The 26850-nt window shown below is 50.5% G+C and overlaps 1 protein-coding gene across 8 annotated transcripts; it reads left to right on the forward strand.

The window, feature by feature from the left end:
• The first annotated feature begins 1183 nt into the window (after positions 1 to 1183).
• kmt2d (lysine (K)-specific methyltransferase 2D) lies at positions 1184 to 26838 on the forward strand. Of its 8 annotated transcripts, none has more exons than XM_088362914.1 (55): positions 1184 to 1344; positions 3332 to 3414; positions 3820 to 3931; positions 4020 to 4222; positions 4307 to 4419; positions 4490 to 4652; positions 4777 to 4948; positions 5050 to 5164; positions 5291 to 5469; positions 5543 to 5829; positions 6325 to 6426; positions 6541 to 7235; positions 7306 to 7419; positions 7489 to 7602; positions 7692 to 7796; positions 7871 to 8052; positions 8282 to 8446; positions 8575 to 8684; positions 8785 to 8826; positions 8899 to 9087; positions 9181 to 9351; positions 9437 to 9559; positions 9651 to 9775; positions 9849 to 9984; positions 10064 to 10141; positions 10216 to 10293; positions 10356 to 10514; positions 10595 to 10664; positions 10756 to 10994; positions 11077 to 11150; positions 11264 to 11314; positions 11410 to 13002; positions 13087 to 13260; positions 13517 to 13656; positions 13731 to 15469; positions 15554 to 15677; positions 15831 to 15912; positions 15979 to 16045; positions 16128 to 16360; positions 16491 to 19337; positions 19425 to 19574; positions 19639 to 19803; positions 19881 to 20028; positions 20108 to 20189; positions 20270 to 20442; positions 20533 to 20657; positions 20719 to 20845; positions 20917 to 21038; positions 21107 to 22421; positions 22497 to 22633; positions 22768 to 22898; positions 22968 to 23289; positions 23364 to 23437; positions 23943 to 24051; positions 24280 to 26838. In XM_088362914.1, exons 2-55 carry the CDS (start codon positions 3366 to 3368, stop codon positions 24370 to 24372), a joined length of 14787 nt encoding a protein of 4928 aa, XP_088219040.1. In that variant the 5' UTR covers positions 1184 to 1344; positions 3332 to 3365; the 3' UTR covers positions 24373 to 26838. The 8 variants fall into 8 exon arrangements, with proteins under 8 accessions (XP_088219040.1, XP_088219062.1, XP_088219055.1 ...); XM_088362936.1 differs by having other exon boundaries at positions 23004 to 23289; XM_088362929.1 differs by having other exon boundaries at positions 11413 to 13002.
• The last annotated feature ends 12 nt before the right edge of the window (positions 26839 to 26850 follow it).

Genomic DNA, 26850 nt, shown 5'->3' on the forward strand with positions numbered 1-26850 from the left:
CCCTAAAAAAATCTAATCCAATCTTGCTAAATCTGAATGGGGAGGTAACTAATCCTGTGCAAAGGCCTAGTAACAACCTATTTTCAAAATGAAAACCTCCACTTGTGTATGTATTATTCCGCTTGAAAAGGCAGGACGGTATAGACCATTTTTACACTTTTATTAAAGCACAATTCTTTAATATTGAACCTCAAGGGTCTTCCTTTATAGGTTGTGTGGATTTAAATTCTGGTAAGAAGTGTTGAGAATTTGGGGTCATACAAAGGTCTCCACATACGAGCAATAGTGCAGTGACAATATCAATTATCAATATTATGATCAAGGAGGTGAATTTAAACTAGTATCAAAGTTGGAGGGTTAGGGTTAGCAACTGTTAACAACATACTACCGTTTCATATGTTGTTTATGATTCCAGCCAAACGCAGCAGAATCGTGGCAATTAAATCAGGATCAAAATAATCTGCTTCAATGCTTAACCAAATCAAATCAAAATCAGCTCCACCAGGTCGGGTCATCCACGACAACAGAGCGCTGCATGCGTCCGTCGCACGAAGCGCCTGCAGTTATAAACAACCTAATGAAAATGGCTCCCATGCTTTGGAAAGTGAATTGACCTCCAGTACGATCGAGTGTTAATATCCTCCATGTTTCCGCGCTGTGCCTGCCAACTAGCACAACTCATGTGCAGGAAAAAATAAACAATGCAAAACTGTTTAATTTTAGATATCCGAACGTTGACACACTGCGTATCGGACGATTGGTTGATTTTTTTAGAGCGCTGGTAAATGTTCTTTTGGCGCAGTTTGGTCAAGTGCGAACTGGAATGAAGCTAAAAGAAAAGGGTTGATGCAAAGTTAAGATATAAGTAAAAATATGTTGCCAAGTAAAACACGACGTGTTTTTGCAGCGCAAAAGTGCGACCTCGCCAGAAGGATTCCACAACACAAGTGGCTAGTCGTTAGCATTGAAGCTACATCCACAAGCTCGGTCGAGTGTTCGCAGAAAAAAAAAACACTTATGGGGACTGTCGTGGTACTACGAGACGTAACGGTGCCTCGCGATTGCTGTCTGTGTCTTGCAGCAAGCCGAAGCGGCCGTGAGCTCACTCAGGTAGCCTTCTCCGCGCACTTGTGTAAAGTGTACTGAGGAAGGACCGACCGAGTGAGTGAGCCTTCCGCCCGTGTGCACTTCCCCCACCTTCTCTCTCCCTCTCACTCGCTCCAGCCGGCTAGCCGCAGCGTTAGTCCGCTACATAAAATGAAGCGACCAGAAGCATTACGGGAAGCTGCCGTGGGGCTCTTTGGATTTTGCTGATGTATGAGGAGACGCTTTTGTTTTTGTAAGGTCAGTGGCGTCAATTGGGACTTTCCCCAACTTGCCGTGGCAGGCGTAAATCGAGACACACTAACCCTGACCTTAGACCGGGTAATGTTGGCTCCGCTCTCGGTAGCATTTAGCTGTTAGCTTGTAGCAGATGACGCGGTCTACTTGCTGGGGTAGTAGCCGTGTTACCTGGGCGCTAACTTCGGCTTGGTTTATGTTCCTTGGTGACGGCGTTCGGAGTGTTTTAGTTGAAGTTAGCAGGTGTCAATTCCTGAAGTGAATGCGGTTATGCATGCGACTAAGCGTAGTTCTCGCAGTTTTGACTCTTCGGGACACTTAGCTGCTACGTCACCATCGCTAGTTGTTCGATTTTCCGTTTCAGTCCGTCGCTAGGGATGTGGACTAGGCTATTTGCTGGACCCGTACGAAGCCCTCAAATCGGTGTTTACATTGAGTAATGATTCATATGGCTGTTACCATCCAGCCGTGTTATGTTTTCTCTGCAAGATGTTGTTTACGATGTTCTTTGCGATTACCAGCACAATACGATCACTACGAAAGTTAATTTGTTATTACTTTCAGTGTCAAACCAGGTTGCTGTTTTGCCATCACTCACCACTTTCGCGAGACACTACCGAATGCGTTTTCGAATCCAAAGCTTACGAATTAACTAGCTTTTCAATTCCCCATCATGTTCTGTCGTTATCGTGGAGTATTTCGACTTGTCACATTTTATTCGATGTCGCCTCTCTCCGCTTTTCCGCCAAATTTACTCTATTGTTCACCTTTTGATTTTTGGACCAAGCAAATCGCGTTCATCAAAGTTAAGCCCAAGGTGGTGTTTTGTTTTTAAATTATGCTGCTGACATGTGCAGTGTTGTGTATACACGTGATATTCTTCTCGCATTCAATAATATTTAGATCTCCGATGCATGACAAACACGTGAAAGACATTCGTCCGTCCACCAGACGAGTTTTTTTTTTCCAAAATGCGGTGTGTGTAAATGGCAGTACATGATGAATATTTACTTGGAAACTATTTGTTCTGTAACTTAGCATAGTTTCAGCACACACTATATCACACTGCTGGCGCCGCGCACGTTCATTTGTTGTTTTTTTTCCCCTGCCATTGGAAGACTATCATCATGCGAGCACACATTGGGGACACTGCCATGTTATTATTCGGCTGAGACGGGACTGCGTGCTAAAAGTCGCTTTCCATCGACATTGACGGTTCGTAGAATGCAAGATCGCTGGCCAAACACGACCCACGCTACGGTTTCGTGTTATTTGTCGTGTTGCAGAAACAATGGCGAGGCCGTCGTTTGATTTACTGTACTGTTCCAAGTCGATGGCGTGAAGCTCCAAGCGGAACTTTAGTGTGAGCGACTTTGTTTCCGCACGACAACAAAAGCGCTGCAACAGGAAGCTTGTAACGCGGAAGTTGTCTTTTCTTTGTGTATCTTCAATATAGGCTATTTTTTTTTGGAAGGTGGAGGCATATCTGAAACGCCCCAGTTAGTTGTTACGACATATCATGTTCAGTTTGTGCTGGCATCTAACCGGTTTGCAATATGCATTGCTGGGTGAATAAGCACTTTATGTGTTAATTCCGGTGTATCAACTTCCTGCATCACTCGCGCTCATTTGCTCAATTTTCAAGCACACTCGATTGCATTAGTGCCCGTGTTGGTCAATGACTCACGCCAAGCCACATTACTTTGGGAAAAAAACTGGATGCATTTATGTATAAGGTGGTTGGTACGGAGTAATTATTTTTTTGTGTTGATTTAACATGGTTTGTAATAAACATTTGCATTTAAATAAGGGAGAATCTGCATGTTTTTGCTATATGGATGGGAAGTCATCCATTTTATTTATTGTCTCATCGCTGTCACTTTTGTTACATGCTGTGCACGTCTGATTGATATGATTTCAGGAGGGTTTTATTATACTTAATAGTAGTGGTATTGCATTGTTTTAAGACATCTGTATTGTGACACTGCAGATCTCTGTCAAGGAGGTCAAAGTCAGTTTGGGGGATGGACGAGCAGAAGTCAAACTGCGACGAAAGCGACTCTGAGCCAGCAGGTAATTTCCTCAGTCAGAATTTCTTAGAATCACATCTGCCATATTTTGCACTGTGAAATTATGCGACTGTCATGGTAATTGCTACACAATAATATATATTATTGTACAATGAATCAAATGGACAAGAGTCTTACTTTCCAGACTCAATAAATTGTCATTTACACGTATGTCACCAGCATTCAGCCATTTATTTTTGTTTTGGTTCCTATTTCCCACGAATAGCTGCTGTGCGATGTTCTTGAGAATTAAAAGTTAATTATCCTCAAAAAGGGGTTCACCTCAATTCAGTGGGAATATAAGAAATAATGATCATATCCCCCTATTGTGGTCGTTTTTGGAAAATGTCTTGTCCTGGCCTTAAAAAATGTGTTATCATGACGGTCAGTGTTTGAATGTATTTTTCAGCTGATGACAACGCTCCCGCTCGACAAGTCGTCTCCTCTGAGGGAGAGCCCCAAGCTCTCCCCGCTGCTGAGGATGTGTCGGCTCCGACCGCCGCATCTCCAAGTCCACCCGAGTATGTTCCTTCTTTGCTTTGCTCGCCGGCCGGCGCCGCTTCCCGTTGACAATATTGAACACGGATTCTTTGCTCGTGTTTTGAGTAGGGAGAGCGTGAGGGCTTGTGCTCTTTGCAATTGCGTGGAGCGCAGCCTTCACGGACAACGGGAACTGCGACACTTTGAGTCGACTTCAGAACCGTCAACCCTCCGACCGTCTGCTTCTCGGCCGCCACCGCCCGGAAATGATGAATTGTCTTCCATTGGATTTTCGGACACCCCCTCCCTGGCGTCACTATTTGATGACTCAGGTTAATTTCCAGACAACAGTTGCTCTGTCAAATTTCCAGACGATGTCTGTGGATGATGACCTAATGATGCTGTTTGGAATGCAGGAGCTTGTTGGGTTCATCACTGGTGTGCGGTGTGGTCAGAAGGAGTGCAACGAACGGACGACGGCGGCGGCTTGGTGAACGTCGACAAGGCTGTTATCTCAGGGACGCAGCGGGTAAGGCTATAAAGTGGATTCAGTGTCAAAAGATGAGAACGTAGCCAAAGGTTTTCATGTTTTCTTTCAGCTTTGTGAATACTGCAAAAGGCTGGGCGCAACCATTCGATGCCATGCCGAGGGCTGTTCAACCTTTTACCACTTCCCCTGCGCAGCGGCCAGTGGTTCCTTCCAATCCATGAAGCAGCTGGCCCTTCTCTGTCCGCAGCACATAGACCAAGCCCAAGACTTGGGTAAGATCAAACAGGCATCTTTCTTCATGCCGTCAATTTGAAATTAAGGCTTCAGTTGTGGTTTGCCCACCAGTCGGAGCCGCCGGCGTTAGCCATGATGTTCATTTCATTTTGACTTTCACAGCAGGGGAAGAGTCTTGGTGCGCCGTGTGTGATCTCGCAGGGGCACTCACAGACTTGCTGTTCTGTACGGGCTGCGGGCTACATTATCACGCGGCCTGTTTAGAAATCGGGGCCACGCCCATACAGCGGGCGGGGTGGCAATGCCCGGAGTGTAAAGTGTGCCAGACCTGCCGGTGAGTTCCAATGCATTAGCATGCAGCCCCAAATATTTGCTTCACATGCCGTGTTTTCTTGGGATGTCACGCCACTCATTTGCCTCGCTCTGATTCTCCAGACAACCAGGTGAAGACTCCAAAATGTTAGTATGTGATGCCTGTGATAAGGGCTACCACACCTTCTGCCTGCAGCCCGCCATGGATTCTCTCCCCACGGATCCGTGGAAATGCAGAGTAAGTCATCTTCGTCGTCTGTTAAAGGTGGACCCTTCCTTTAAAAAAATGAGTTTCAAGCATTTGCAGGAAAAATTTCGGGCTACATCGATCAAGTTTTTCTCTCCGCTATGTCAACCCTTTCAGAGGTGCCGCGTTTGTATGGAGTGTGGCGTTCGTGGACTGGTTTTGCCGGGCTCGGCGCAGTGGTTTGACAACTACGCCGTGTGCGAGGCCTGCCGGTGCCAACGCGGCGGCGTCTGCGGCGTATGCGGCAAAGCTGCGCGCCCATCCGTGGCTCTTCAGTGCTGTGCCCTGTGCCACAGGTTTGTTCAGCGATCACACGCACAACTGCTCCTCTGTGGCTTCTTTCAGTCAAAATATCTTTTATTCTCTCAGGTGGGTGCACAGAGAGTGCGCGCTGCCGGACGTCAAGAGCATTTGCCTGCTTTGCAAGGACGATCGACATCAGCGTCTCGCCGACACCCGCGCTGCTGAAACTCAAAGCGCAGAGGTCACGGAAGATGCCGAGGGGCAGCTACAGTTGGTGGAGATGACCGTCCAGACGGAGGCTGACGTGACGACGGAGGAGCAGACAGACGCGATACGAGCACAGCCGCCGGGAACGCCAGATGTGGGCGTGGCGGGCGCCGCCACTGCGGAGGAAGTGACACCCATGGACCTAGGTCAGTCCCTGCCCATCACAATTTGTGCTGTCGCTACGTAGTTCCAAAGTCTGACTTTCACGCGAGACTTGGGAAATATGAAATTATTTTTTTATAAAAACCTAGCACAGCAGTTTAGCTAGCCAATAATATAAACCATTCTTGTCGCTGCTGAGATTTGCAGTCTTGTTGGAAATATAAAAATTGCTCCACAGAAAAAACAAATTCTGTGTCTAGTTGCAGAACAGTCCAGGCTTTTTCAGCTGGGTGAGGCACCAGCACACCCGTCCGTCCACTTAGTGAGGATATGATCCATTAAAGACGGATGGATCCTTTTGGTTTTGACAATCGCGCACCGCGGTATTTTGCAGGCGCACAACAGCGGCACAATTCAGACCGAGACGATTTGCAGCAATACACGTGTTGCTGTATACAGAGAAAATTATTCTGTGTAAAGTCCGTAGTCTTAATAAAATAAAATAAACAGACCTTGACCAGTTTTTTCCTGTTATGTAGATGCAGAAGCGAATACTCTTGGGACAGCGGATGTAGGCGACAAATTCTCAGAGGAGAAGCTGAAGTTAGAAAAAGCCGAGTGCATTTCAGAGTGGTCTCCAGGTAGGAAGGGCCAACTGTTGACCTACATACTTGTGTGGACAAAAAGCCGGCCGGCTGTGGCTAATGAAAGATTTGTAAGTGATTCAAGTAATAACATGCATTCCTTAATCCTAGCTGAAGAGTGCTCGAGCAAACAGGGCGCCCCTTGTCTACCTACTGATGAAAGGCCAGCAGAAGAGGCGGTCGGCCGTGTGATCCGAGCTGCCTCCCAGAGCTCCGCTGCCGCGAGATGCTCTCCAAATCCCCAAGTAGAAGAAGAAACACTGGAGGGCCCTGAAAATATGGAGGTGGACAAGGAGGAGACTCTTCTTTCTGCGGATAAGCCTCTATTAATAAAGACTGCTTGCGGTGGATTCCAAAACGTGCAATCATTCAGTAAGATGTCGCCCGAGTCGTCACCTCCTCCGGCATCTCTCGACAAAGCTGACGAGCGGGACATGAGTCCGTGCCGGACGCGCCGGGCGTCGTCAGACACCCAAGACGGACGCTCGACCGGCAACGCGGAGGAGAGGCTGCTACCTCACTCCGAAGACGAGGAGGAGGAGGATGAAGATGACGACGAGTCAATGAGAAGAGACGGGCGTGATGTGGATATACAGGAGGATGAGGTGAAGCCGGAATTGCTGCTGGATGATATGTCCAATGAGAGCAGCAGTGGTTTCTTGGGCTCTCCCGGGGAAGCGGACGCTCACCTTTCTATGGAGCTCGGCCGCTCCGAAACGGATGACTCGCTTCCCTTTGAACCCCTGGGAATTCACGCTGAGAAGGTGAAGCGCCGGGGCTCCCCTGGGCGCTCAAGGGTCAAACAGGTCAGTGGATTTTCTTGCGTACCTTGTGTTGTTTTTTTTCCATTGGAGACTCACCGTGTGGTCTTCTCAGGGTCGAAGCAATAGTTTCCCCGGGAAGCGCAGACCGCGAGGAGGCGGCGGAGGCCGAGGGCGGGGTGGCAGGTCTCGCCTCAAAGCCATGGCCTCTTGCATCGACGCCTTCTTGGTGAGTTCTGCGTCCCAAATCATACAGCAAAAACATCACTTTAACTTTTTTTTTTTTTAATTTGTCCAGCTAAGCATGACCACCGACTCTGGAATAAGTAAAGAGGAAGATGACGAGGAAGACGACACCATGCAGAACACAGTGGTTCTTTTTTCAAACACTGACAAATTTGTCCTGCTCCAGGTATCGTGCCTTCATTTAAAATGCATTAATTCAAATTTTTGCGTCACAGTTGAAAATGCATCTCTTTTTTTCTTTCCGCTTTGTTTCAGGATATGTGTGTGGTGTGCGGCAGCTTCGGAAAGGGTGCGGAGGGGCAATTATTGGCCTGTGCGCAGTGTGCTCAGTGTTACCATCCTTACTGTGTGAACAGCAAAGTACATCCAACTCCTTGAATTTGTTTTCCCATTGCTTTATAAGTGGAGGTAAAGCAAACATGATCTTTTTGTAGATCACAAAGACGATGCTGCGCAAGGGCTGGCGCTGTTTGGAATGCATCGTGTGCGAAGTATGCGGAAAGGCTTCGGACCCTTCCCGTCTGCTGCTGTGCGACGACTGTGACGTCAGCTATCACACCTACTGCTTGGACCCGCCCCTGCACACAGTACCCAAGGGAGGTTGGAAATGCAAATGGTAAAGAGAAGGAAAAAAAAAAAATCTTTGAAAGCTTTGTTCATCCTTGTAACTTTGAACGAGGTCAAATGGAAATGAATTCCTGGAAATTTGCATCTTATGTAAAACAGCATTAGCTATTCAGAGGCGATTTACTAACTCCTGTCGTCAAAGACAAATCATTCTCATTGGTGCACTTTTTCTTTTGGACTCCTTGTATGGATTAATTGCGTCGGTGTGATTTTCCAAGGTGCGTGTGCTGTGTGCAATGCGGGTCCAACTCGCCGGGTTTCCACTGCGAGTGGCAGAATAACTACACCCACTGCGGACCCTGCGCCAGCCTCGTCACCTGTCCGGTTTGCAGAGAGAACTTTATGGAGGAGGAGCTGCTACTGCAGTGTCAGCACTGCGACCGGTAGGTGGCGCTCACGAGAACCAAATACGTCAATTGAATCAAATGAAATAATGATGACGTTTGTCGGATATGTTTTCCTCCATAAATGACTTCTGGTTTTATTCCAAATGTCATTTGGCTCTTTAAAGATGGGTGCATGCGGTCTGCGAGAGTTTATATACCGAGGACGAAGTGGAACAAGCGTCTGATGAGGGCTTTGCGTGTACGTCATGCAGCCCGTATGTTCCCAAACCTGTGGGTGAGTCTGAAGCATACACAAATGACAGAACGTTCTGGCATTGTTGCTGGATGAAACGTGGACATGATTTTCTGTGTTTATTTATTTTTCCCCACCGTAGTTGAGTCGTCCATCATGGCTTCGATCAGGATCAAAGAGCCAGGTTAGTGAAATGCGTGGCCTTTTTTTTTTTTTTTTTTTTTTTCGATTGTTTCTCACCTGGTGAACTTTACAGAGCCGCAGTTCTACCGCTTAGAGGGTGTTTGGCTGACTGAATCGGGGATGTCCCTGCTGCGGACCATCTCCATGTCTCCCTTGCTGAAGAGACGGCAGCGTCGCTCTCGCCTCGGCACTTTGTGTTGTGAAGGAGGAGGCCCTGATGGAATGGACGTGAGGGAGGAAGGCGAAGGGGAAGAGGGAAAAGGTTAGAACGTTTTCGCCGCATCGATTCGCGTCGGACCAGCTGTATTTGTGTTTTTTTTTTTTTTTTGTTCACTGATTTATTTGATCTATCCAGTCTGTGGGGAGTCTATGGATTGTGACACGAAGATGGAGAATCCAGGAAGCCCTGACAGAGAAGGTGGCGTTGATGGAGGCGCAGACGGCTTGGCTGAATGCGATGTTCTCAAAGGTGGCGTCGACGATACAGAAGATGGCAAAAAAAGAAAACGGAAACCCTACAGGCCCGGTAGGCTCACTGTTTTTTTTTTTTTTTTGAAAGCTAGATTTAGCACATTCTTTCGAGTACGTTTGACGTGAATTTGTGGCGTTAGGAATTGGAGGCTTCATGGTGCGACAAAGGAAGTGTCACACACGCTTGAAGAAAGAGTTTTTTGCCCAGCTGGCTGGAGAGACTACGTTAGACGGGCACCCAATAGAGAGAACCATCGAAGAGGGTCAGTGGAAAAAATGAATTTTCATGTCAGTGTGCTCATATGCAATCATGATTTTTTTTTTTTTTTTTAAATGTCTTAATTGTCGCTGAAGTAGGACCCCACCCTGACACGGATAACATCATGGACCCTAAACCATTAGAGGGGGAGGAACAGGCGAAGAAACGTCGAGGACGAAAGAAAAGCAAACTCGAAGACATGTTTCCAGCTTATCTCCAGGTTTGTTAGTCTGTCTCGGTTTATGTCCTTGTTTGAAATCCATGTGTGCAATGTTTTTATTTTTTTTCTGCAGGAAGCTTTCTTTGGAAAGACGCTTATCGACTTGAGTAAGAAGGCCGTATTGACGAGCCCCGGGCAGAGGCCAGCTGCATGCATTCTTCAACCTCCATTACCGCCACCATCCGCTTGCAAAACGACTTCCCCGGAAAGTAAGAAAACGACTTGAGCGCATGATTTAACGACAAACGAGTAAGCATTCCCATGTGACCTTTTTCTGCGTCTCGCTAGCCGAGGCCAAGGATGGGTTGGTGCGTCATCTCAAGCAAGAGGGGCGTGAGGCCCCGCTGGCTCAGGGAGAAGGTGCAGGTTAGGAAGCGAAACACTTCCACACGCGGCTTACTCGGGAACTGCATTGTCAAGACCCGTCCGTCCTTTTTCAGGAGTCTCTGCGCCATCCTCAACACCCAAGGACCTAGGGTCAACCGACCCTCGTGGCTTTGATGCGGACAAACGTGAAGGTAATCGTTGTCGCCGAGCCCGGCAAATATTTCAGAGGCGTTGAACCCTGTCTTCACGTTAGGTCTTCCACAAGGAGTAGAGAATCAGGATTCGGAGCAGTTTTTCCGGAAGGTGCTAGGAGTGTCCGAAGGCTCCACCTTGGAGGGTATGAAGCCCATCTCAGAGGGCAATAAGGGAGAACTCAATTGTGGCGCCCTGCCACAGAAAGCTCTCCTCTCAGGTGTGTAGGGTGGGACACCTGCGCTTGCATCGGAACTGTGATCATTTGAAGCTCGGACTTGAAATTGACGTCTTTTGTAGGTTCTCTGCCCTCAGCTGGAGTCATGGACGCGTTCCCCGCCCTTTCTCAGTCACCCTTCTTTGACATGCGGTAGGGAGAGCTCCCTTTCTTATTTAGCTATGGACAGTGCATGAATTATTTTTGAATCGTGGAGATCTTCAACCTGTTGAATTGTGTTCAGGGAAAAAGGAGGGATGTTCAGCCCAAACGGCGGCGAGGAGAGTCCTTGGGCTACCCCGTCGACCCCGGCGACTCCTTCCTCGCCACCGACCCCAACCGAGGCGGAAGGCGACGGGCTGTCCTACAACCAGCGCAGTCTCCAGCGATGGGAGAAAGACGAGGAGCTGGGAGAACTCTCCACCATTTCTCCCGTGCTTTATGCTAACAGCAACTTTCCCACTCTCAAACAGGACTACCCAGGTGCGTGTGGGAAACAATCATCATTTGATGAACGTTGTTTCAGCTCGAAGGTGTTAGATATACGTCTCATATTTTTTCCCAGACTGGGCGAGTCGCTGTAAGCAAATCATGAAGATCTGGAGAAAAGTGTCCGCAGCTGACAAGGTTCCTTATCTGGTACGTTTTTCTTAACAACAACAAAAAAAAAGTTGTATTTGATTACATTTTGCCAAAATGTATTGCTTTCTGGGCTGCAATGAATTTGATTTAGCATGCTTTTATTTCAACAGCAAAAGGCCAAAGACAACCGAGCAGCTCAGAGGATCAACAAGGCACAGAAGGTGAGTTAAAGCTTCTCGTAGCCGCGGCGAATGAAAGTTGGAAGCATTGTAATCGCAAACTTTTTTCTCTCGTTTCTCTTTTTCCGACCTCGTAGCAGGCCGAGAGTCAGATGTGTCGACCCGTGAAGGCAGAGCCAGTGCGTATTAAAGGGGAAAGACCCAGTTTACACCTGCAGATCCCCCCGCCTTCCGGATCGACGTCCATGTCGTCTCAGCCCAGCTCGGCGGAAAGCCCCTTTCCTTTCCCCCCGGATTCGGGATCCTCCTCTGTCTTTTTCTCAGATGGTTTCACAAAGACGCCGGGATCGGCCGAAATCCGTACGGATCCTTTTGCCAAGCTCCCGCCTCAGTCGCCACGTTGTCACTCCCACCCACCGACTCCTTTATCCTATGCCGGGGCAAGTCCCGTACAGGCGTCCTCCTCAGGTTATTCCGCTTCCGGCCCACAGGGTCCTCCTCCTCAGGGACGGCCAGCTAGTCTTGGCCCCTTTGACATGCAAGCAGGGACTTCAGGAGCCACCAGACGGGCTCAGCAGGTTGACCCCTATTTCAGACCGCAGTTACAGCATCAACAGGGTCATTTGTCACAATCTCAGCAAGGCTCACAAGAGTCCCTCACAGCTCTCGCGAGTCCTCATTCAAGAAGTGCCGGCATGGGCATCGAATCCCCCATTTTCTCGCCGCCGCATAACACACACTACGGAGACCCTCAAAGAACTCTGCAGACGGAATACGTTTCATCCCCGGTACCGTCGCTCGCCTCCTCGCCCGCCAGCCAGTATCAGGCGGATATGAGCGCACCTTCTCCTCGCACCGCTCCCGTCGGAAGACCCGACCTCGCCGCCGGGTCCCCTGCTGGGATGCTGGAGTCCGGGGATGGACTATTTAAGGCGCCCTTGACACCACGGATGCACCAAGGGGACGGCACGACGCTTCCTTCTGGAGCCTCCCCGAGCCACCCCTCTGAAGGCTACAGGCAGTCGCCCTCTCACCCTTTCTCCGACCACCCCAATCAGTCTTCACTCGCTCCCAAGTTGCAGTCAGGTGACGCCGGTTGTCTCGGAGCCCAGAGACACCCTGTAACGCAACAGGAAATGTGCTCCAGGGTTCCCTCCAGCCCGCAATCCCAGGGCAGCTGTCAGTCTCCCCACACGCCCGGAGGCCTCTCCAACGATGCCTATTCCGCACAGTCTCCCGCCACCCCACGTTTCCAGTCCCCGGATCACTCTTCGCAGCCACCTTCCAGGCCACAGTCTCGAGACCCATTCGTCAGTGTCCACAAACCGCCCCCCCGCCCCACGTCTGCTGCACCAGATGGAACCGCAAGTTTCAAAAGCTCACCTAATCCAAATCAGTCCCCTCAATTACATTCCAGCGGTAGTCCCATCGGGGATTCCCTATCTGGCAAACCCTCAGCGCCCCCACCTCCGTTTGGTCCTAGCGCAGGCACCACTCAGATATCCCAACAGCAAGCACCGGGTCAGCCGCAGCAAACACAGCCCACGGCAATCGCAGACATCTACGCTTCTAGACCGATTTCTGGATCTCAAGAAGTGGCGGCTGTCCGCCCTCAAGATCCACCTCATCAGCCATCCTTGCCGGGCGCTCAAGAAATGTCCGACGTGTCGGCGGTGCAAGACCCTGCACTGGTGGGCCTGAGTCCCTCAGAGCTGGAGAAGCACCGACAGGTATTCAAGTATTGGACAAAAAAAAAAGTTATTATCCCCCTCCCATTTGTTGTTGTTAATTGATGTGTTTTTTTTCGCGTTTAGCGTCAGAGATTGAGGGAATTTCTCATCCGACAACAAATGCAACGCAACACCATGCGACAAGAAAAGGAGGCAGCTGCAGCTGCTGCAGGCAACGCATCTCCGGGATGGCCAGGAGCTGAGACGGCTACTTTTCAACAAGATAAGATCCACAGAGCACCGCCGCCTTATCCACAGGTGCAGTGAAAGCTTTGCTATCTCAATGCTGTCATGCTGGGAAGTCTCAAGCAGAGGACACCAAAAAGAAACATTACAATTCACACAGTTTTTTTTTTTTAGACTTCATGAGTAGACTTGTCTGGTAACTCTAATGCCATTCATGCAAACTAAGGAAATAAAAATTTACTATTTGAAGGAAGTTGAACGCATTAGTGGGCAGGGTGGCTATTGACACACGTGGCGAAGTTTAACATTTGCTGTCTTCTTGAATTAGGATCGCGTGGCTGTGAACACGGTGGCCGCTCAGGCCGCTGCTCTGGGAAAGATGCCCGTGAATGCCAGCGGCTTGGGTGACAAGCTCATTTGCCCACCATCCACAGGAAACCCCGCCATCATGGATCCGAGCGCACTCAGGTATGCCCTCAAGCAGTCAGCTTGGCAAAATTGGTCAGACCTATCACTCAACTTTTTACATCTCTGTCCTTCAGGCCATGCGGGCCCAACAAGCCTCACGGCATGTTTCCTCGTCCACCGTTCCCTCCTCAGTGGCATGCCGCTGCAGGACCAAGGAGGTTCCCCCACCCTGGTGTGGATGCTATGGCCATAAGACATAATCTCACTTCTCCTGTCAACATCCAGGCTATGGAAGCTATGGGTCACCCTCACCCCATCATACCGGGGCGTGGAGGAGACAATATGCAACCAATGGGCCAAGGACCCCCACCGCAGTTTATCGAATTAAGACACAACTCGCAGAGGCCGCCGCTCCGACCCCAGTTTATGCCTCGCGGACCTCAGCCCAGACAGCGTCTGTTTGTCCCCCAAGACATGCCAGCGCCTTACGTTCAGCAGCAGCATCCCGGAGCACTCGCCGGTGCTGTTCCATCTCAGGGGGGTATCGACTCCCAATTGAAATTACAGCAGAACGAATTGTCGGCTTTATTACCTCAGCAGTCTGCAGTCCCGGGAGCGCAGCAGCCCCAGGCGGTACTTTCGAGTCCCACCACTCCCGGCGCCGGACATCGGCAGCTCTCACAACCGAGCCTCGTCACAGAGCAAAACCAAGAACACAATGAGGCGCTACCGGAGCCTGATCTCGAGGGCCTCGGGGTTGCCCCGGGCGAGGCCGGTGTGGAGGATGAAGAGGATTTAGCTCTTGACTTGGACCCGGATAAAGGAGATGATGAATTGGGAAACCTGGACAACCTGGAAACTAATGATCCACATCTCGATGACTTGCTTAATAGTGACGAGTTCGACCTGCTGGCTTACACTGACCCCGAACTAGACCAAGGAGACCCCAAGGATGGGTTCTCGGACCAGCTGCGTTTAGTCGAAGCGGAAAGCGAAACCCCTTCATCGGCCTCTGGGTCTGCCGTGGTGGAACAGGTCAAGTTAGAGTCTGGCCAGAGGTCCCTCTCGACGACACCGGCCTCGCCGGGAAGGTCATCCACCCAAAGGCCGCCCTCTCCTAACACAGCTGCGAACTCTAAAGTCAAAGTCGAACGTCTCACCCCTCAGCTCCTGTCAGGACAGAATGCCGTTAAAGATGAAATTTCTTTACTGCTGGGTGGGAACGCAACTTCGGCCTTGCCAGCGCAGCAGGAACACCCGTCAGCTTCTCTCGGTTCTGTTCGTTTAGGGGGGCTTCCGTACGCTCTACAAGGTCAGGACGGGCCCTTGCCTTTTCCCGCGGTGGCCACGCATGCCGACATCGGAGACGACGCGCTCGACCTGCCCGACGTTGGAGGACAACACTCTGCTGCCGTCGACTTGGCAAAGGTAGAAAGCTCGTTGGATGGCGAGCTGCCTCTCCTGATACAAGATCTTCTGGAACATGAGAAGAAGGAGCAGCAGAAGCAACAACAGCAGCAGCAGCAGCAGCAACAGCTCAGCTCCCTTCACCAGGGAGGCATGGCACCTCATTTTCCCTGCCAGCAGTCAAACTCACAAGCGCCCGTACCGTTAATGGTGCCGCAACACCACCGTCCGCCATCTCAAGCCGCAATGGCCCCGCCCGGCATGGCGCCGCGTGCTCCGCTCATGGCGCCGCATCAACAACGGCTTTTGGGAAGCGCAATGGCGCCGTCGCCTCACATGGCCATGAGCCAGCAGCAAGCTATGGTGAAAATGGGGCAGCCAGGAATGCATGCAGGGCTCAATCATCCACCCCAGCAACCTGTGATGAAGCAGTCGCCCCTGGCTAACAATTTCTTCCCAGACAAAGGTAACCACCTTTATCAATGATTCTGCACTAATTGATTTTTTGACGTACTGTATCAACCGATATTGCTTTGGTTGTGTTTTGCAGATTTAGACAAATTTGCCGCCGATGACATCATGGATCCCATCGCCAAGGCAAAGATGGTGGCTCTTAAGGGTATCAAGAGAGTGTTGGCACAGGACCCCATGGTTGTGCCCCCGGGCATCAACAGGTATTTAAAAGGAGTTTTGTTTTAATCTGTAAATGATATGTCTGCTTTTCTGTCTTTTATTTTTGTACAATAGTAAGCACAATTTCCCAAAAAAAGCTTTGTGCTAGACTGACAACTGTTTGTGTTGAGTTGCACGTTTTACTTTCTTTTCAGGCAACAGGTTTCTCTACTTGCTCAACGACTGTCGTCTGCTTCAGGCACAGAGCCAGGTCAAATGCCATCCGTGCCTCCAAAGGTAAGCTGTGATTCTTGTTTGTCATTTGATGACATGACCCATTGAATGCATTCTTGTTGCCTTCAGGAGGGAGAAAGCAGTGATCCCACCCAGTCGAGAACAAACCCTCCGCCGTTTGTTCAAGGAATCATCAGTAAGTACTACACTGCCGGTTCTTCGTTATTTGTAATGTACCTTTTAAGTGTAAATGTCTAAGGTCATTTTTCCGGTTTCAGATAATTCCGAACAGCACCAGTATGAGGAATGGCTTGTTCACACCCAGCAGTTACTCCAGATGCAGTTGAAATTTTTGGAAGAGCAAATCGGGGTCCATCGAAAATCTCGTAAGGCACTTTGCGCGAAGCAACGCACTGCAAAGAAAGCCGGCCGAGAATTCGCTGAGTCCGACGCTGAGAAACTCAAGTTGGTCACTGAAGAGCAGAGCAAAATTCAGAAACAGCTTGACCAGGTAAGTACATTTCAAAACATATTTATTCATTTATTATGATTCTCAACAAGTCCAAATCCCTTTTGGCTTCTGTTTTTCTTTTTTTTTTAATCATTAAAAATACCAACAACAAGTATTTCTTTTGCTCCAGGTACGGAAGCAGCAGAAGGAGCACACCAATCTCATTGCTGAGTATAGAAGCAAGCAACAGCAGCAGCAACAACAACAAGGTCCAGGTCTTCTAGCTCCTGGACATTCTGCACAGGGAACCCCACCTCACATGTTTCCCAAGTTACCTGGCCAGATGGTGATGGGGCAACAGGGAAATCCAGTCATAAACCAGCACCACGGTATGGTTCCCCAAGGTGGAATGCCCGTCCGGATGCCGCAAGGTCAGCCTTTCATGGGACGAGCCCAACCTCAGCTTCCGGTGGCTCTCGGAGCCAACGGTGCTCGGCCCGCGTGTCCCCCCGGCGCCCCGGCGGGATTCTTCCCACCGGGGCCAGCTGGAATGCAAGGTGCTGACCCCAGGCTTCTCCAAGAAAGACAGCTTCAGCATAGGATGCACATGGCAAAGCTCCAGCAGCAACAGCAAGCCATGATGGGCCAGCAGCAACACCGAAATCCACAGTCGGCCTTGATGACCCCGACGCAGCCAGCCTTGATGGGGAATCCACTCGGATCGCAGCAACAGGAGATGTTAGCCGGGAATCAGCAGAACATAGCTCAGGTTCCACAAGTAATGGGTGCAGGTCAACCTGGGGCTCCACCACCACAGAACTTTAACGCTGGCCAGCCCAATAACCAGGCTCCAGCCATGGTGGCATCCCAGCCCGTGCTGCCTGGGACCCAGCCAGTGACGCAACAACAGAGGGCCCCGATGATGGGTCAGCAGGGAATGAATGTATCCCCGGGTCACGCTATTCTCGGGGGTCCCCCGGCTCAGCAGGCTCAGCTGACTCAACAGCAACAACAACAAAACATTCTGGCACAACGCGTGTTTTCTTCTCAGCAGCAGCAGAATGTCACCAAAACCTTTGCTCAAGTTCAGCAGCAACCGATGACGCAGCAAAGGCAACCGACGCCATTGATGAGCCAATCGGGCCACGAGCAAGGAAGACTTTCCCAACCCTCGACGCCACAAATGGGGTCATCCCCTTCAACGGGTACCAGCACGCCTCAGCCCTTAGGAGCTTCGGATAGTCAAATGGTGGAGACGAAAGAGGGAGACAATCTCAGCGGGGATAACCAAACTCCATCGCAGCATAGTGGGTCGTCCACCCCCAATCACGTAAGCCAGGGAGGCTCTGCAAATGATCCGCAAGCTGATTTGGGGCCACAAGCACCTCATCAGCAGCAGCAGCACCAAGACCAGACGTATTCCATGCAGCAACAACCGTCACTTCCTGATCAACAAAGCAGTTTAATGGGAAATCAACAGGCGGGTGTGGCTCAGCAACATCAACTGCCTGCTGCTGCGCTACAGAGGCAAGATTCGGGGAGTTCTGACAAGCCCACTTTGATGGTGGTTAAACAAGAAGGGACATCTGCGGATTTCTTAGCCCAGCAGCAGCAGCTGCAGCAGCAACAACGGCTACAACCAGTTCCGAATATCACGCAGCAATCCCCAGACATCCAGCAACAGTCTGTCCTCATGAATCATCCTCAACAGCAAAGCCTCTTGGCACAGCAGCAAAAGCAGCAGGCCATGATGGCCATGATGAGAGCTCAGCAGCCAGGCGGGATGGTGCAGCCGAGGCCTGGGCTTCCAGCTGCAGCCGCACGCACCCCCATCAACCTCCAGGTGCAGGCTATCATTGCACAAAATCCACACTTGCGCAATCTTCCCCCCAATCAACAACTACAACACATCCAAGCCATGCTTGCCCAGAGACAGGGACCTGGGATGCTGCGAATGCCCATGGGTCAGGGACCCCAAAGTCAGTTGAGACACCACGCCTTACCCGGACAGGCGCCGCACGCTGCAAAACAAATGCCGAGAATGGAAGGGCAACACGTTCCGTTTGGCGCCATGGGGAAGCCGGGAGCGATGTGCGCTCAGCAACAGAGCGCCCCTCCTCACTTTCAGCCCGGACCCATGGGACCGCAAATGGGCCAGGCTATACAACATCCGGTTATGAGGGGGCAGCTACTGGTGCCGCGCTCTCCTGTGGACCACAGCCGCATGATCAGGCCCACATCGCCACGTCAATCGCTACCCGCGCACCCCGGCGATCTCAGAAGCCCGCTGGGCCAAGTTGTCGGGATGCGCCCGCCCACCCCGAACCAGCACCAGCAGCAGGCACTAACGACAGCAGCGGGGATCCGTACGCAGGGATCCCCTTCTCACGCGTGTTCCCCGAGAGGTTCTTTCGGCATGAGCCCCACCCATCCCACCTCCCCGCACCCGGCCCACGTCTCTTCGCCTTCGTTAGCCGACGGCCGAGCCGGAAGGGGAAGTCCGTACGGTCAAGTCAAGGCGTCTCCACTCAGGTCACCGGGAGCCAAGACTCCGTTTGAGTGCGCAGGGCTGAAAGTGGAATCGCAGATGCCGTCGCTCGGCGAAGCGCCGATTCCAAACGGTCCGCAGACGGAATCGTACGCTCGACAACAGTCGCCGCATGTTGCAGACGGCCGCGATCCTCACCCGCTGCGTGGCTCCACGCAAGGGGACCTGTGCAAGTTGACCCTGCAAAACATTAAACAGGAACCAAGGGAGGTGCACTGTGACGGCGCAGGAGAAGCCGCATCTGGTGCCATCAAGCGAGAAGCCACGGGCGACTTGGTTTCTTCAGGGAGCAACTCTGCGTTCATGAATGCAGATGACAGCAGATCTGAAACTGGACAACAATTGCTCCAGAAGCTCCTGAGAACAAAGAACCTTCAGCTTGCTGCCCAGAGGCCCTCTGATGGCATCCACAATGAGATCAATGGCCACATCAACAGCAAACTGGCAATGCTGGAACAGAAACTTCAAGGGACTCCACGAAATATGGAGGTCAGTTTTCTTATCTTTTTCTTTTCTTCTTCACCGACTTCTTCTGTGGAGGAGTATATACTATATAGTTATTTTCTTGACACTCAGGATTTGCAGTCTATTAGCAAAAGAACTCCAGCACAAAAGCCAAAGCGTACTAATAAAGCACCTGGAGACCGGGGCTTCAACGCACGCAAGAAGAATAAGAAGGAAGAAGTTGGCAAAAGTGCCGAAGCACTCATAAAGCAACTCAAACAGGTACACGCACATTTCTCAAGTGATTGCTTCCGTACTGGCTGCTAATTGAGCTTTACTTTGCCAGGGTCTCTCTCTGCTGCCCCTGATGGAACCTTCCATCACAGCCAGCCTGGATCTGTTTGCTCCTTTTGGGAGCAGCCCGGCCAATGGCAAAGCCCAACTCAAAGGGTCTTTTGGAAACGCCATGCTCGACAACATCCCCGACTACTATTCTCAGTTGGTCACCAAGGTAAAGCCGAGGTCAAATGTCCGCTGTCGTCGTTTTGTTCGGGCCGGTGAACAAGGTAGGATGATCTTCCCTCACAGAGCAACCTCAGCAACCCGCCGACGCCTCCTTCCTCGCTGCCGCCGACACCTCCGCCTTCTGTACAGCACAAGCTGCTGAATGGAGTGACTCCCGGGGAGGAACTTTCTCAGGGTCCGAAAAATGCAGATTTGAAAAACAAACACATAGGTAAAAACCCGGACGTTTGTTTTGAGTAGTTGCCCGGAATCTCACTTTTTAAATGTTCTCAACTTGTTTGTGTGTGCAGAAGCGGTTAGCGAGGAGACAAAGAGCGTGGACATCCTCGCCGCGCTTCCCACTCCGCCACATAACCAGAACGAGGACATCAGGTACAGCGGGGCTTCTTTGCTGCCGTCTCGCGTGTTTCTATGCTCTGAAGCAAAACGCAATTTTTTTTTTTTTGGGACAGGATGGAAAGTGACGATGAGGACGCCCCAGACAGCATCATTCCGGCGTCCTCCCCGGAGAGTAACGTCGGAGAAGAAACTCCGCGCTTCCCTCGCCTGCGTGAGCCGAAGGAAGAGGAGACGGAGAGGGCCATCTCACCTGTCATTCCTCTCATTCCTCGCACGGCCATCCCAGGTAAAAAAAAAAGATTTGTCTGCAAGTATCATGGAGAAGCTTTCAGAGTGCCAGAAATTCTACAACGCCTTGTTCTCTCTCGCATGGCAGCCTTCTCGGAGAGCAAACCATTTGAAGCGGCGGACGGGCGAGCGGGTTCCATCTCTAATCGCTGGGATAAGGCCAAAAGTAACGAGGTGGCCGTCACCTTCACGTTGTCCTCCATGGCAGCCAAGGTACGACCGGATTCCGACCATCTCGTCCCGGCTCGCATAGCTGACTGAAAAGTTTTCTCAGAAACTGAACGACGTGATGGCGGCAACGGCCCGGCTGCTCAAGATAAGGATGCCGGGGTCATACGAGGTGACCTTCCCTTCTCAGAACCCCGGAGTGGATGATCCTGGAAAAGGGCCCGGACAGTCAGGTAGGCTCTTCTTGGAAATCCAGCATACTTGATAATTGAGCTCAGCTGATTCTTTCCATCGTGTCTTCCAGGTGCCTTGTGTCTTAAGGACAACGCCTCATCCGGTCAGGACGAGTGGTTACGGCAATTTGACGTGTCTCTGCCTGGCTGCACGTTGAAGAAACAAGTGGACATTCTGGCACTGATCAAACAGGTCAGTGGAAGCTCACTTGGATCAGCTAGCGCAAGTTTGACTTTTTGTCTGATCGCATTTACTTTCAGGAATTCCCGGCCAACGACGACAAAACAGTCCAGCACTGTTATACCACCAACGTAAACGACTTGGATGTACGCCACCTTCCCATCATACCGGTGGAGGAATCCCCGCCTCCGTCACCATCCCCTCCCCGTCCTTCGACCCCAGCTCCGCTTCCAACCGATGAGGTGGAACCTTCCAAAAAGCCGGGCGTAAAAGTCTCATCCCCCTCGCCCGCCTCTCCGCCCGCTGTTCAGATCAAGATGGAGCCGGAAAGCGACGACTCGACGCCGTCGACAATCGCCGCTCCTGAGACGGCCTCCGATCACCCCGCGGCTCCACCAGAAGAGCCCCTCACGCTCGTTGCCAAGAAGGAGGAAGCGGTCGGCGATCCTCTCACGGCGGATCCCGCCAGCCCGTCGGAGTCCTCTCTCAAGGTGGTGAAGCAACGCAGGCCTCTCTCTCCCGACGAGGAGCTCTTAGTCCCCCACGTGAAAAAATGGAAGGGCATTCGCTGGAAGCGGCTGCAGATCGTCATCTCCATCCGCAAGGGCGGCTCCAAGAAGGAGAGCGGCCGCGAGGTGTTGGAGCTGATGGAGCGCCTCCGCATTACCCTGCGACCCGAGAGGTTGCCGCGCGATAAGCGCAAGTGCTGCTTCTGCCACGAGCAGGGCGACGGCGCCACGGACGGACCGGCCCGCTTGCTCAACATCGACGTGGACCTGTGGGTGCACCTCAACTGCGCTTTATGGTCCACGGAAGTATACGAGACGCAAGGAGGCGCGCTGATCAACGTGGAGGTGGCGCTGCGTCGCGGCTTGCGCACGCTGTGCGCGTGCTGCCAGAAAACGGGCGCCACCAACAGCTGCAACCGACTGCGCTGCCCAAACGTCTACCACTTTGCCTGCGCCATCCGGGCCCGCTGCATGTTCTTCAAAGACAAAACCATGCTGTGCACCCAGCACAAGCTCAAGGGCCCCAGCGAAGACGAGCTCTGCTCTTTCGCCGTCTTACGGCGGGTCTACATCGAGCGTGACGAAGTCAAGCAGATAGCCAGCATCTTACAGCGAGGGGACCGCGTCCATCTCTTCCGCGTCGGCGGCCTGATTTTCCACGCCGTCGGGCAGCTGCTCCCTTCCCAAATGGCCGTCTTCCACTCGCCCACCGCCATCTTCCCCGTGGGCTACGAGGCCACGCGGATCTACTGGAGCACGCGCGTGCCCAACAAGCGTTGCCGCTACCGTTGTCGCATCGGCGAGGACGACGGCCGCCCCTTGTTTGAAGTGCGTGTTCTGGAACACGGCATGGAGGATTTGCAGTACCGTGACATGACGCCGCAGGGTAAGACTCCAAATACACTCCGTGTCCACTTCCCCCCGTGGCGGAGACTAAATGTTTCATCCCGTTTCTCGGTAGGAATCTGGGAACAGGTGGTTCACAAGGTTGCCAAACTGCGAGATGAATCCTCCATGTTGAAGCTGTTCACCGAACACGTCAAAGGAGAAGAAATGTTTGGCCTCACCATTCACGCTGTCATGCGCATCACCGAGTCGGTAAGAAGCCAAATATTTGGAACTACTGAGTGGTTAGCACATTCATCTCACAGTTGGGAGCTTCTCGGTTTCAAATCTCAGTGGCACGCTTTTGTTGGCCAAACACTATTTTCCTCACCTTTCTTGTATCGCAGTTGCCCGGCGTGGAGAACTGCCACAACTACCAGTTCCGATACGGCCGTCACCCGCTGATGGAGCTCCCTCTGATGATTAATCCCACCGGTTGTGCTCGCTCCGAGCCCAAAGTGCCCACACAGTGCAAAAGGTACGTTTGGCCTACGTTGCGGCCCTTTTTTTGGTCAAAGAGGCCATCACCTTTTTTTTTTTTGTGTAGCGCTACTGAGCGCTTTTCTTTGCCGTCTGTGCCCAGGCCGCACACCTTGAACAGCACCAGCGTGTCCAAGGCCTACCAGAGCACCTTCACCTGCGAGATGAACACGCCATACAGCAAGCAGTTCGTCCACTCCAAGTCCTCGCAGTATCGGCGCCTCAAGACCGAGTGGAAGAACAACGTGTACCTGGCTCGCTCTCGCATTCAGGGCTTAGGTCTGTACGCCGCCAAAGATCTGGAGAAGCACACCATGGTCATCGAGTACATCGGCACCGTCATCCGCAATGAGGTGGCCAACCGCCGGGAGAAGATTTACGAGTTGCAGGTACGTGCGCCCGAGGTTGCGCCGCCACAAAATGACCTAAAAGCCCTTCGGCTCATCTTCTGCCTTTGTCCCAGAACCGTGGCATCTACATGTTCCGCATCAACAATGAGCAGGTGATTGACGCCACTCTGACCGGCGGCCCGGCTCGGTAAGCAATCCTGACGACGAGTTGGCTTAGGAAAAATAGTGAGGTAGCTCAACATTTTGCATCTGAGGGCCATCATAAGTCTTAAATTATTGTCTGATTGTCTTATATTACATCAACACAATGAGTAAAAAGTGTTTATTCAATATGGTTGCATTTTTTAAGGGTAACAAAAACACCTGCAATATTTAAAAAGTGGAGACACTTTGCAATTACAGGACATTTTATTTTTATTTTAACGCGGAAAGTTGAGTGATTTAAATTCTGATGTTCAGCCTTCAACCAAACTAGTTTCATCCCATAAAAGTTGCTAAAGTGGAGCAGCAACACATACAAACAGTATGGCGTGTAATTCTCCATACTATGTAGTTCCCCAACAGATCCAACAGGTGGCACTGCAGAGAACAAAGCTGGTCAAAATCTTGTGCGCCTGTGAATTTGCTGCAAAATCATGTCATTCCGTTTTGTGTCGCCCCGTTTAATTTTCACCTTTTCTTCTCCACGGCAGCTATGTCAACCATTCCTGCGCTCCCAACTGCGTGGCTGAAGTTGTGACGTTCGACAAGGAGGACAAGATCATCATCATCTCCAGCCGCAGAATCCCCAAAGGAGAGGAGGTATTTGCTGCTTTCACTCAGGAGGCCTTCATGTTCCATGTTAGGTTCTCGGTCGCTGCTTTCCTCCTGTCATCTTGATGCGATCGTCGTGTTTTACGCTCATTTTATTAAGAACAAGTTAACGACACGTTTGACGACCTGACGTAAATGCAAATGCGCCGGCGATCGGCTTCTCAATGAAGCCCTTACCGCGACCGACGCGTGAGCGGACGTGTTTGTGCATTGCAGCTGACCTACGACTACCAGTTTGACTTTGAGGACGACCAGCACAAGATCCCGTGCCACTGCGGAGCCTGGAATTGCCGCAAGTGGATGAACTGAGACGAAGGAAGGAAGGAGCATGGCCTCCTTTCTGCACCAAAGCCTATTTTTGTTTGTTTTTAAACTTGACTTTGCCAGTGCATAAGCTGCTCTCCCCCAAGCGGAGGAAGGCTGGCCTCCATCTTGGGACGACTCCGAGTGACAGTAGAGCATGTAGCCAAAGGTTTGACGAGCATTAATCATCGCAGCACCACCACCACCTCCCCTCTTGATGGTGGACACCACAGTAATGGGGCGGGCATTTTTTTTCACCCCCCAATCACAGTTTTTGCTTGGCCCTTTAAGAAAAAATATTGGGAACAATCATGACAACAAGCGCCACGCATCAACAATGAGAAAACAAAGAAAGAAGCCATTTTAAAACCCTACAAATGAACTCGTAATGCATTTCTACTTTGGACCTACAGTACTTCCCATCTCACTTGCGATCACACCCTCGCCCGTGACAAAAAGGCACCCCTGCCCCTCCGCCCTTCCCCTCCGCCCTTCCCCTCCGCCCTTCCCCGCCCCCTCATAGAATCATCAATGAAGACGACGCCGACGTTGGCTAGCGAGACAATCTTGGTTGAATATGAACTGTTAGTGACACCGGAGGCGCCCCGGTGCGCAGTCCGAAAAGGTTCGTCGGACCCGGTCTACCTCATCGATCGAAGCGGGGAAGTGACCGCTTTGTAAAGAAGAAAAAAAAAAAAAAATGACATAACTGTTGACTGCTACTGTGGAATGAAAGTGGGGTCGGGAGGGGCCGTTCTTGGACAAGCAGGGAATCTTAAGCAGCAGGTTTGCTCCGTCTACTCTATGCTGATGATCATTTACGACACGGAGCCCACCTGATGATGATTATTATTCGTGACTTATTTATACAGAGGAAGCGTTTTTGATAAGCATTACAACTAAAAGGCAATCAGAAGCTCAGCATCGCATCCCGCCTGCCAACGCATCATCCATCTCGATCCCCTTCGTCTTCTTCTTGTCCGCCGCCGGCGGACGCACGCACGACTACTAAAATGTCCTCTTTCAATCAATCACGCTCACATCCTCCGTCGGATTTTGCGGAAAAAAAAAAAACATTCTACTGTTGTGGGTCTTCCTTTTGCCTGAGTGCAGCCTGCGGCGTTTCTACTTCCCACGTGCATGTGTGTGTGTGTGCGTGTGTGTGTGTGCTTTTCTAGCGCCGGTCCTGTCCTCCAGGCTCAACCGATGGCAGGGAAAGACTAATTGGATAAAAGGGCATTTGTTTCCTCGTCTACCTGAGAGTCGAAAGGAAAAAAAAAAAAAAAGTCTTTAAAGGGAGCTTTACTAAAAACATCCCTCACTGCTATGTTACCCCTTCCTTCCCCAGGAAAAAAAAAAGAAAAACCCAAACACCTCACAGGATGAAAAGAAAAATGCAAACTTGTACAAATGTATATAACGGTTTATGCATTTGGGGCCTGCGTAGCCAGCAAGTCTCTTTGTAATCAAGAAATTGTAGAGATGGAAGAAAGACAAAAATCAACCACTGGATATCATTTTAACAAAAAGCTGTACATAGGTATAAATATATGTAAAATGGCAAACTAATATCTTTATGTATATGAACCAGAGTGTTTTTTTGCATCAACCTGTTTTTCTATTGGTGTTTTTTGCTATAAGCTCTCAGTTTGTCGAAATCTAAAACAAGGCGGTAAGCGGAGAAGCCCGAGGCGATGACATAAAGAAATGCACGCGACACAAGACAGCGGGGGTGCATAGCGTTTGTATTTATGTAATTTTGTTTTGTATTTATGCTTACCAAATCATGTTCCATCTTTGCCTCCAATTGGATGACTCCCCCTCCCCCGAATGGAAGCTTTTTCTTCTTATCTTTGTATCTTCCCTCTAGAAGTGAATGTGTTGTGAAATGGTTACTTGGCCTCATGTGTGGAATAATCCCAAAATCCACCCCAGACTTAACCCGGTAATGAATTGCACTCTTATGAATCTATCTATCTAGCTATCTATATATAATGGAGAAGTTTGCTCAAGTGGTAGATATTGATCAAGTATCCCAAGCAGTGATTCTACATGTGTGTTTGCAATGTTCCTATTTCAAGGGAAGCCCATCATGAGACCTAACGCCTCTCACTGGATTTTAGACATTTTCAACTATTCTGAAATCTTAATTTAAGTTTTCTTCATATCTTATAATTTAAAACGTTTGCTCAAATTGAAGTTGTTGTGTTTTTATTCTTAACCTCACCTACTTTTTTTAAAAAGATGTTGCATCTGTACAGCAGATATACTTTTAGGGACGACAAATAAATATATTGATTTTTATTGTAAGTGGCATGTTTTGTAAGAATATTCTTTCGAATTGTACAGATTTTTCCCCCCTTCAGGAAGCCAGAGGTTTCTTTATATACAGTTTCCCACTCCTTTGATGCCCCCTCATATTGGTCTGCTTTTGTTTCTTGTAAACAGAAATAAAAATGCATTTTAAATATGTGCACTTTTCAT

The sequence above is a fragment of the Syngnathus floridae genome, chromosome 2, assembly GCF_059516105.1.
Source record: "Syngnathus floridae isolate MCC-2025c chromosome 2, RoL_Sflo_1.0, whole genome shotgun sequence".
NCBI lineage: Eukaryota > Metazoa > Chordata > Actinopteri > Syngnathiformes > Syngnathidae > Syngnathus > Syngnathus floridae.

Excerpts from the sequence above, each read along its gene's own strand:
- kmt2d (XM_088362891.1), top strand. The coding sequence starts at position 3,366 with ATGGACGAGCAGAAGTCAAACTGCGACGAAAGCGACTCTGAGCCAGCA. Across the intron at positions 20,846-20,916 it reads AAAAGGGCCCGGACAGTCAG|GTGCCTTGTGTCTTAAGGAC; the intron begins GTAGGCTCTTCT and ends CGTGTCTTCCAG. Across the intron at positions 23,290-23,363 it reads AGAAGATTTACGAGTTGCAG|AACCGTGGCATCTACATGTT; the intron begins GTACGTGCGCCC and ends CCTTTGTCCCAG.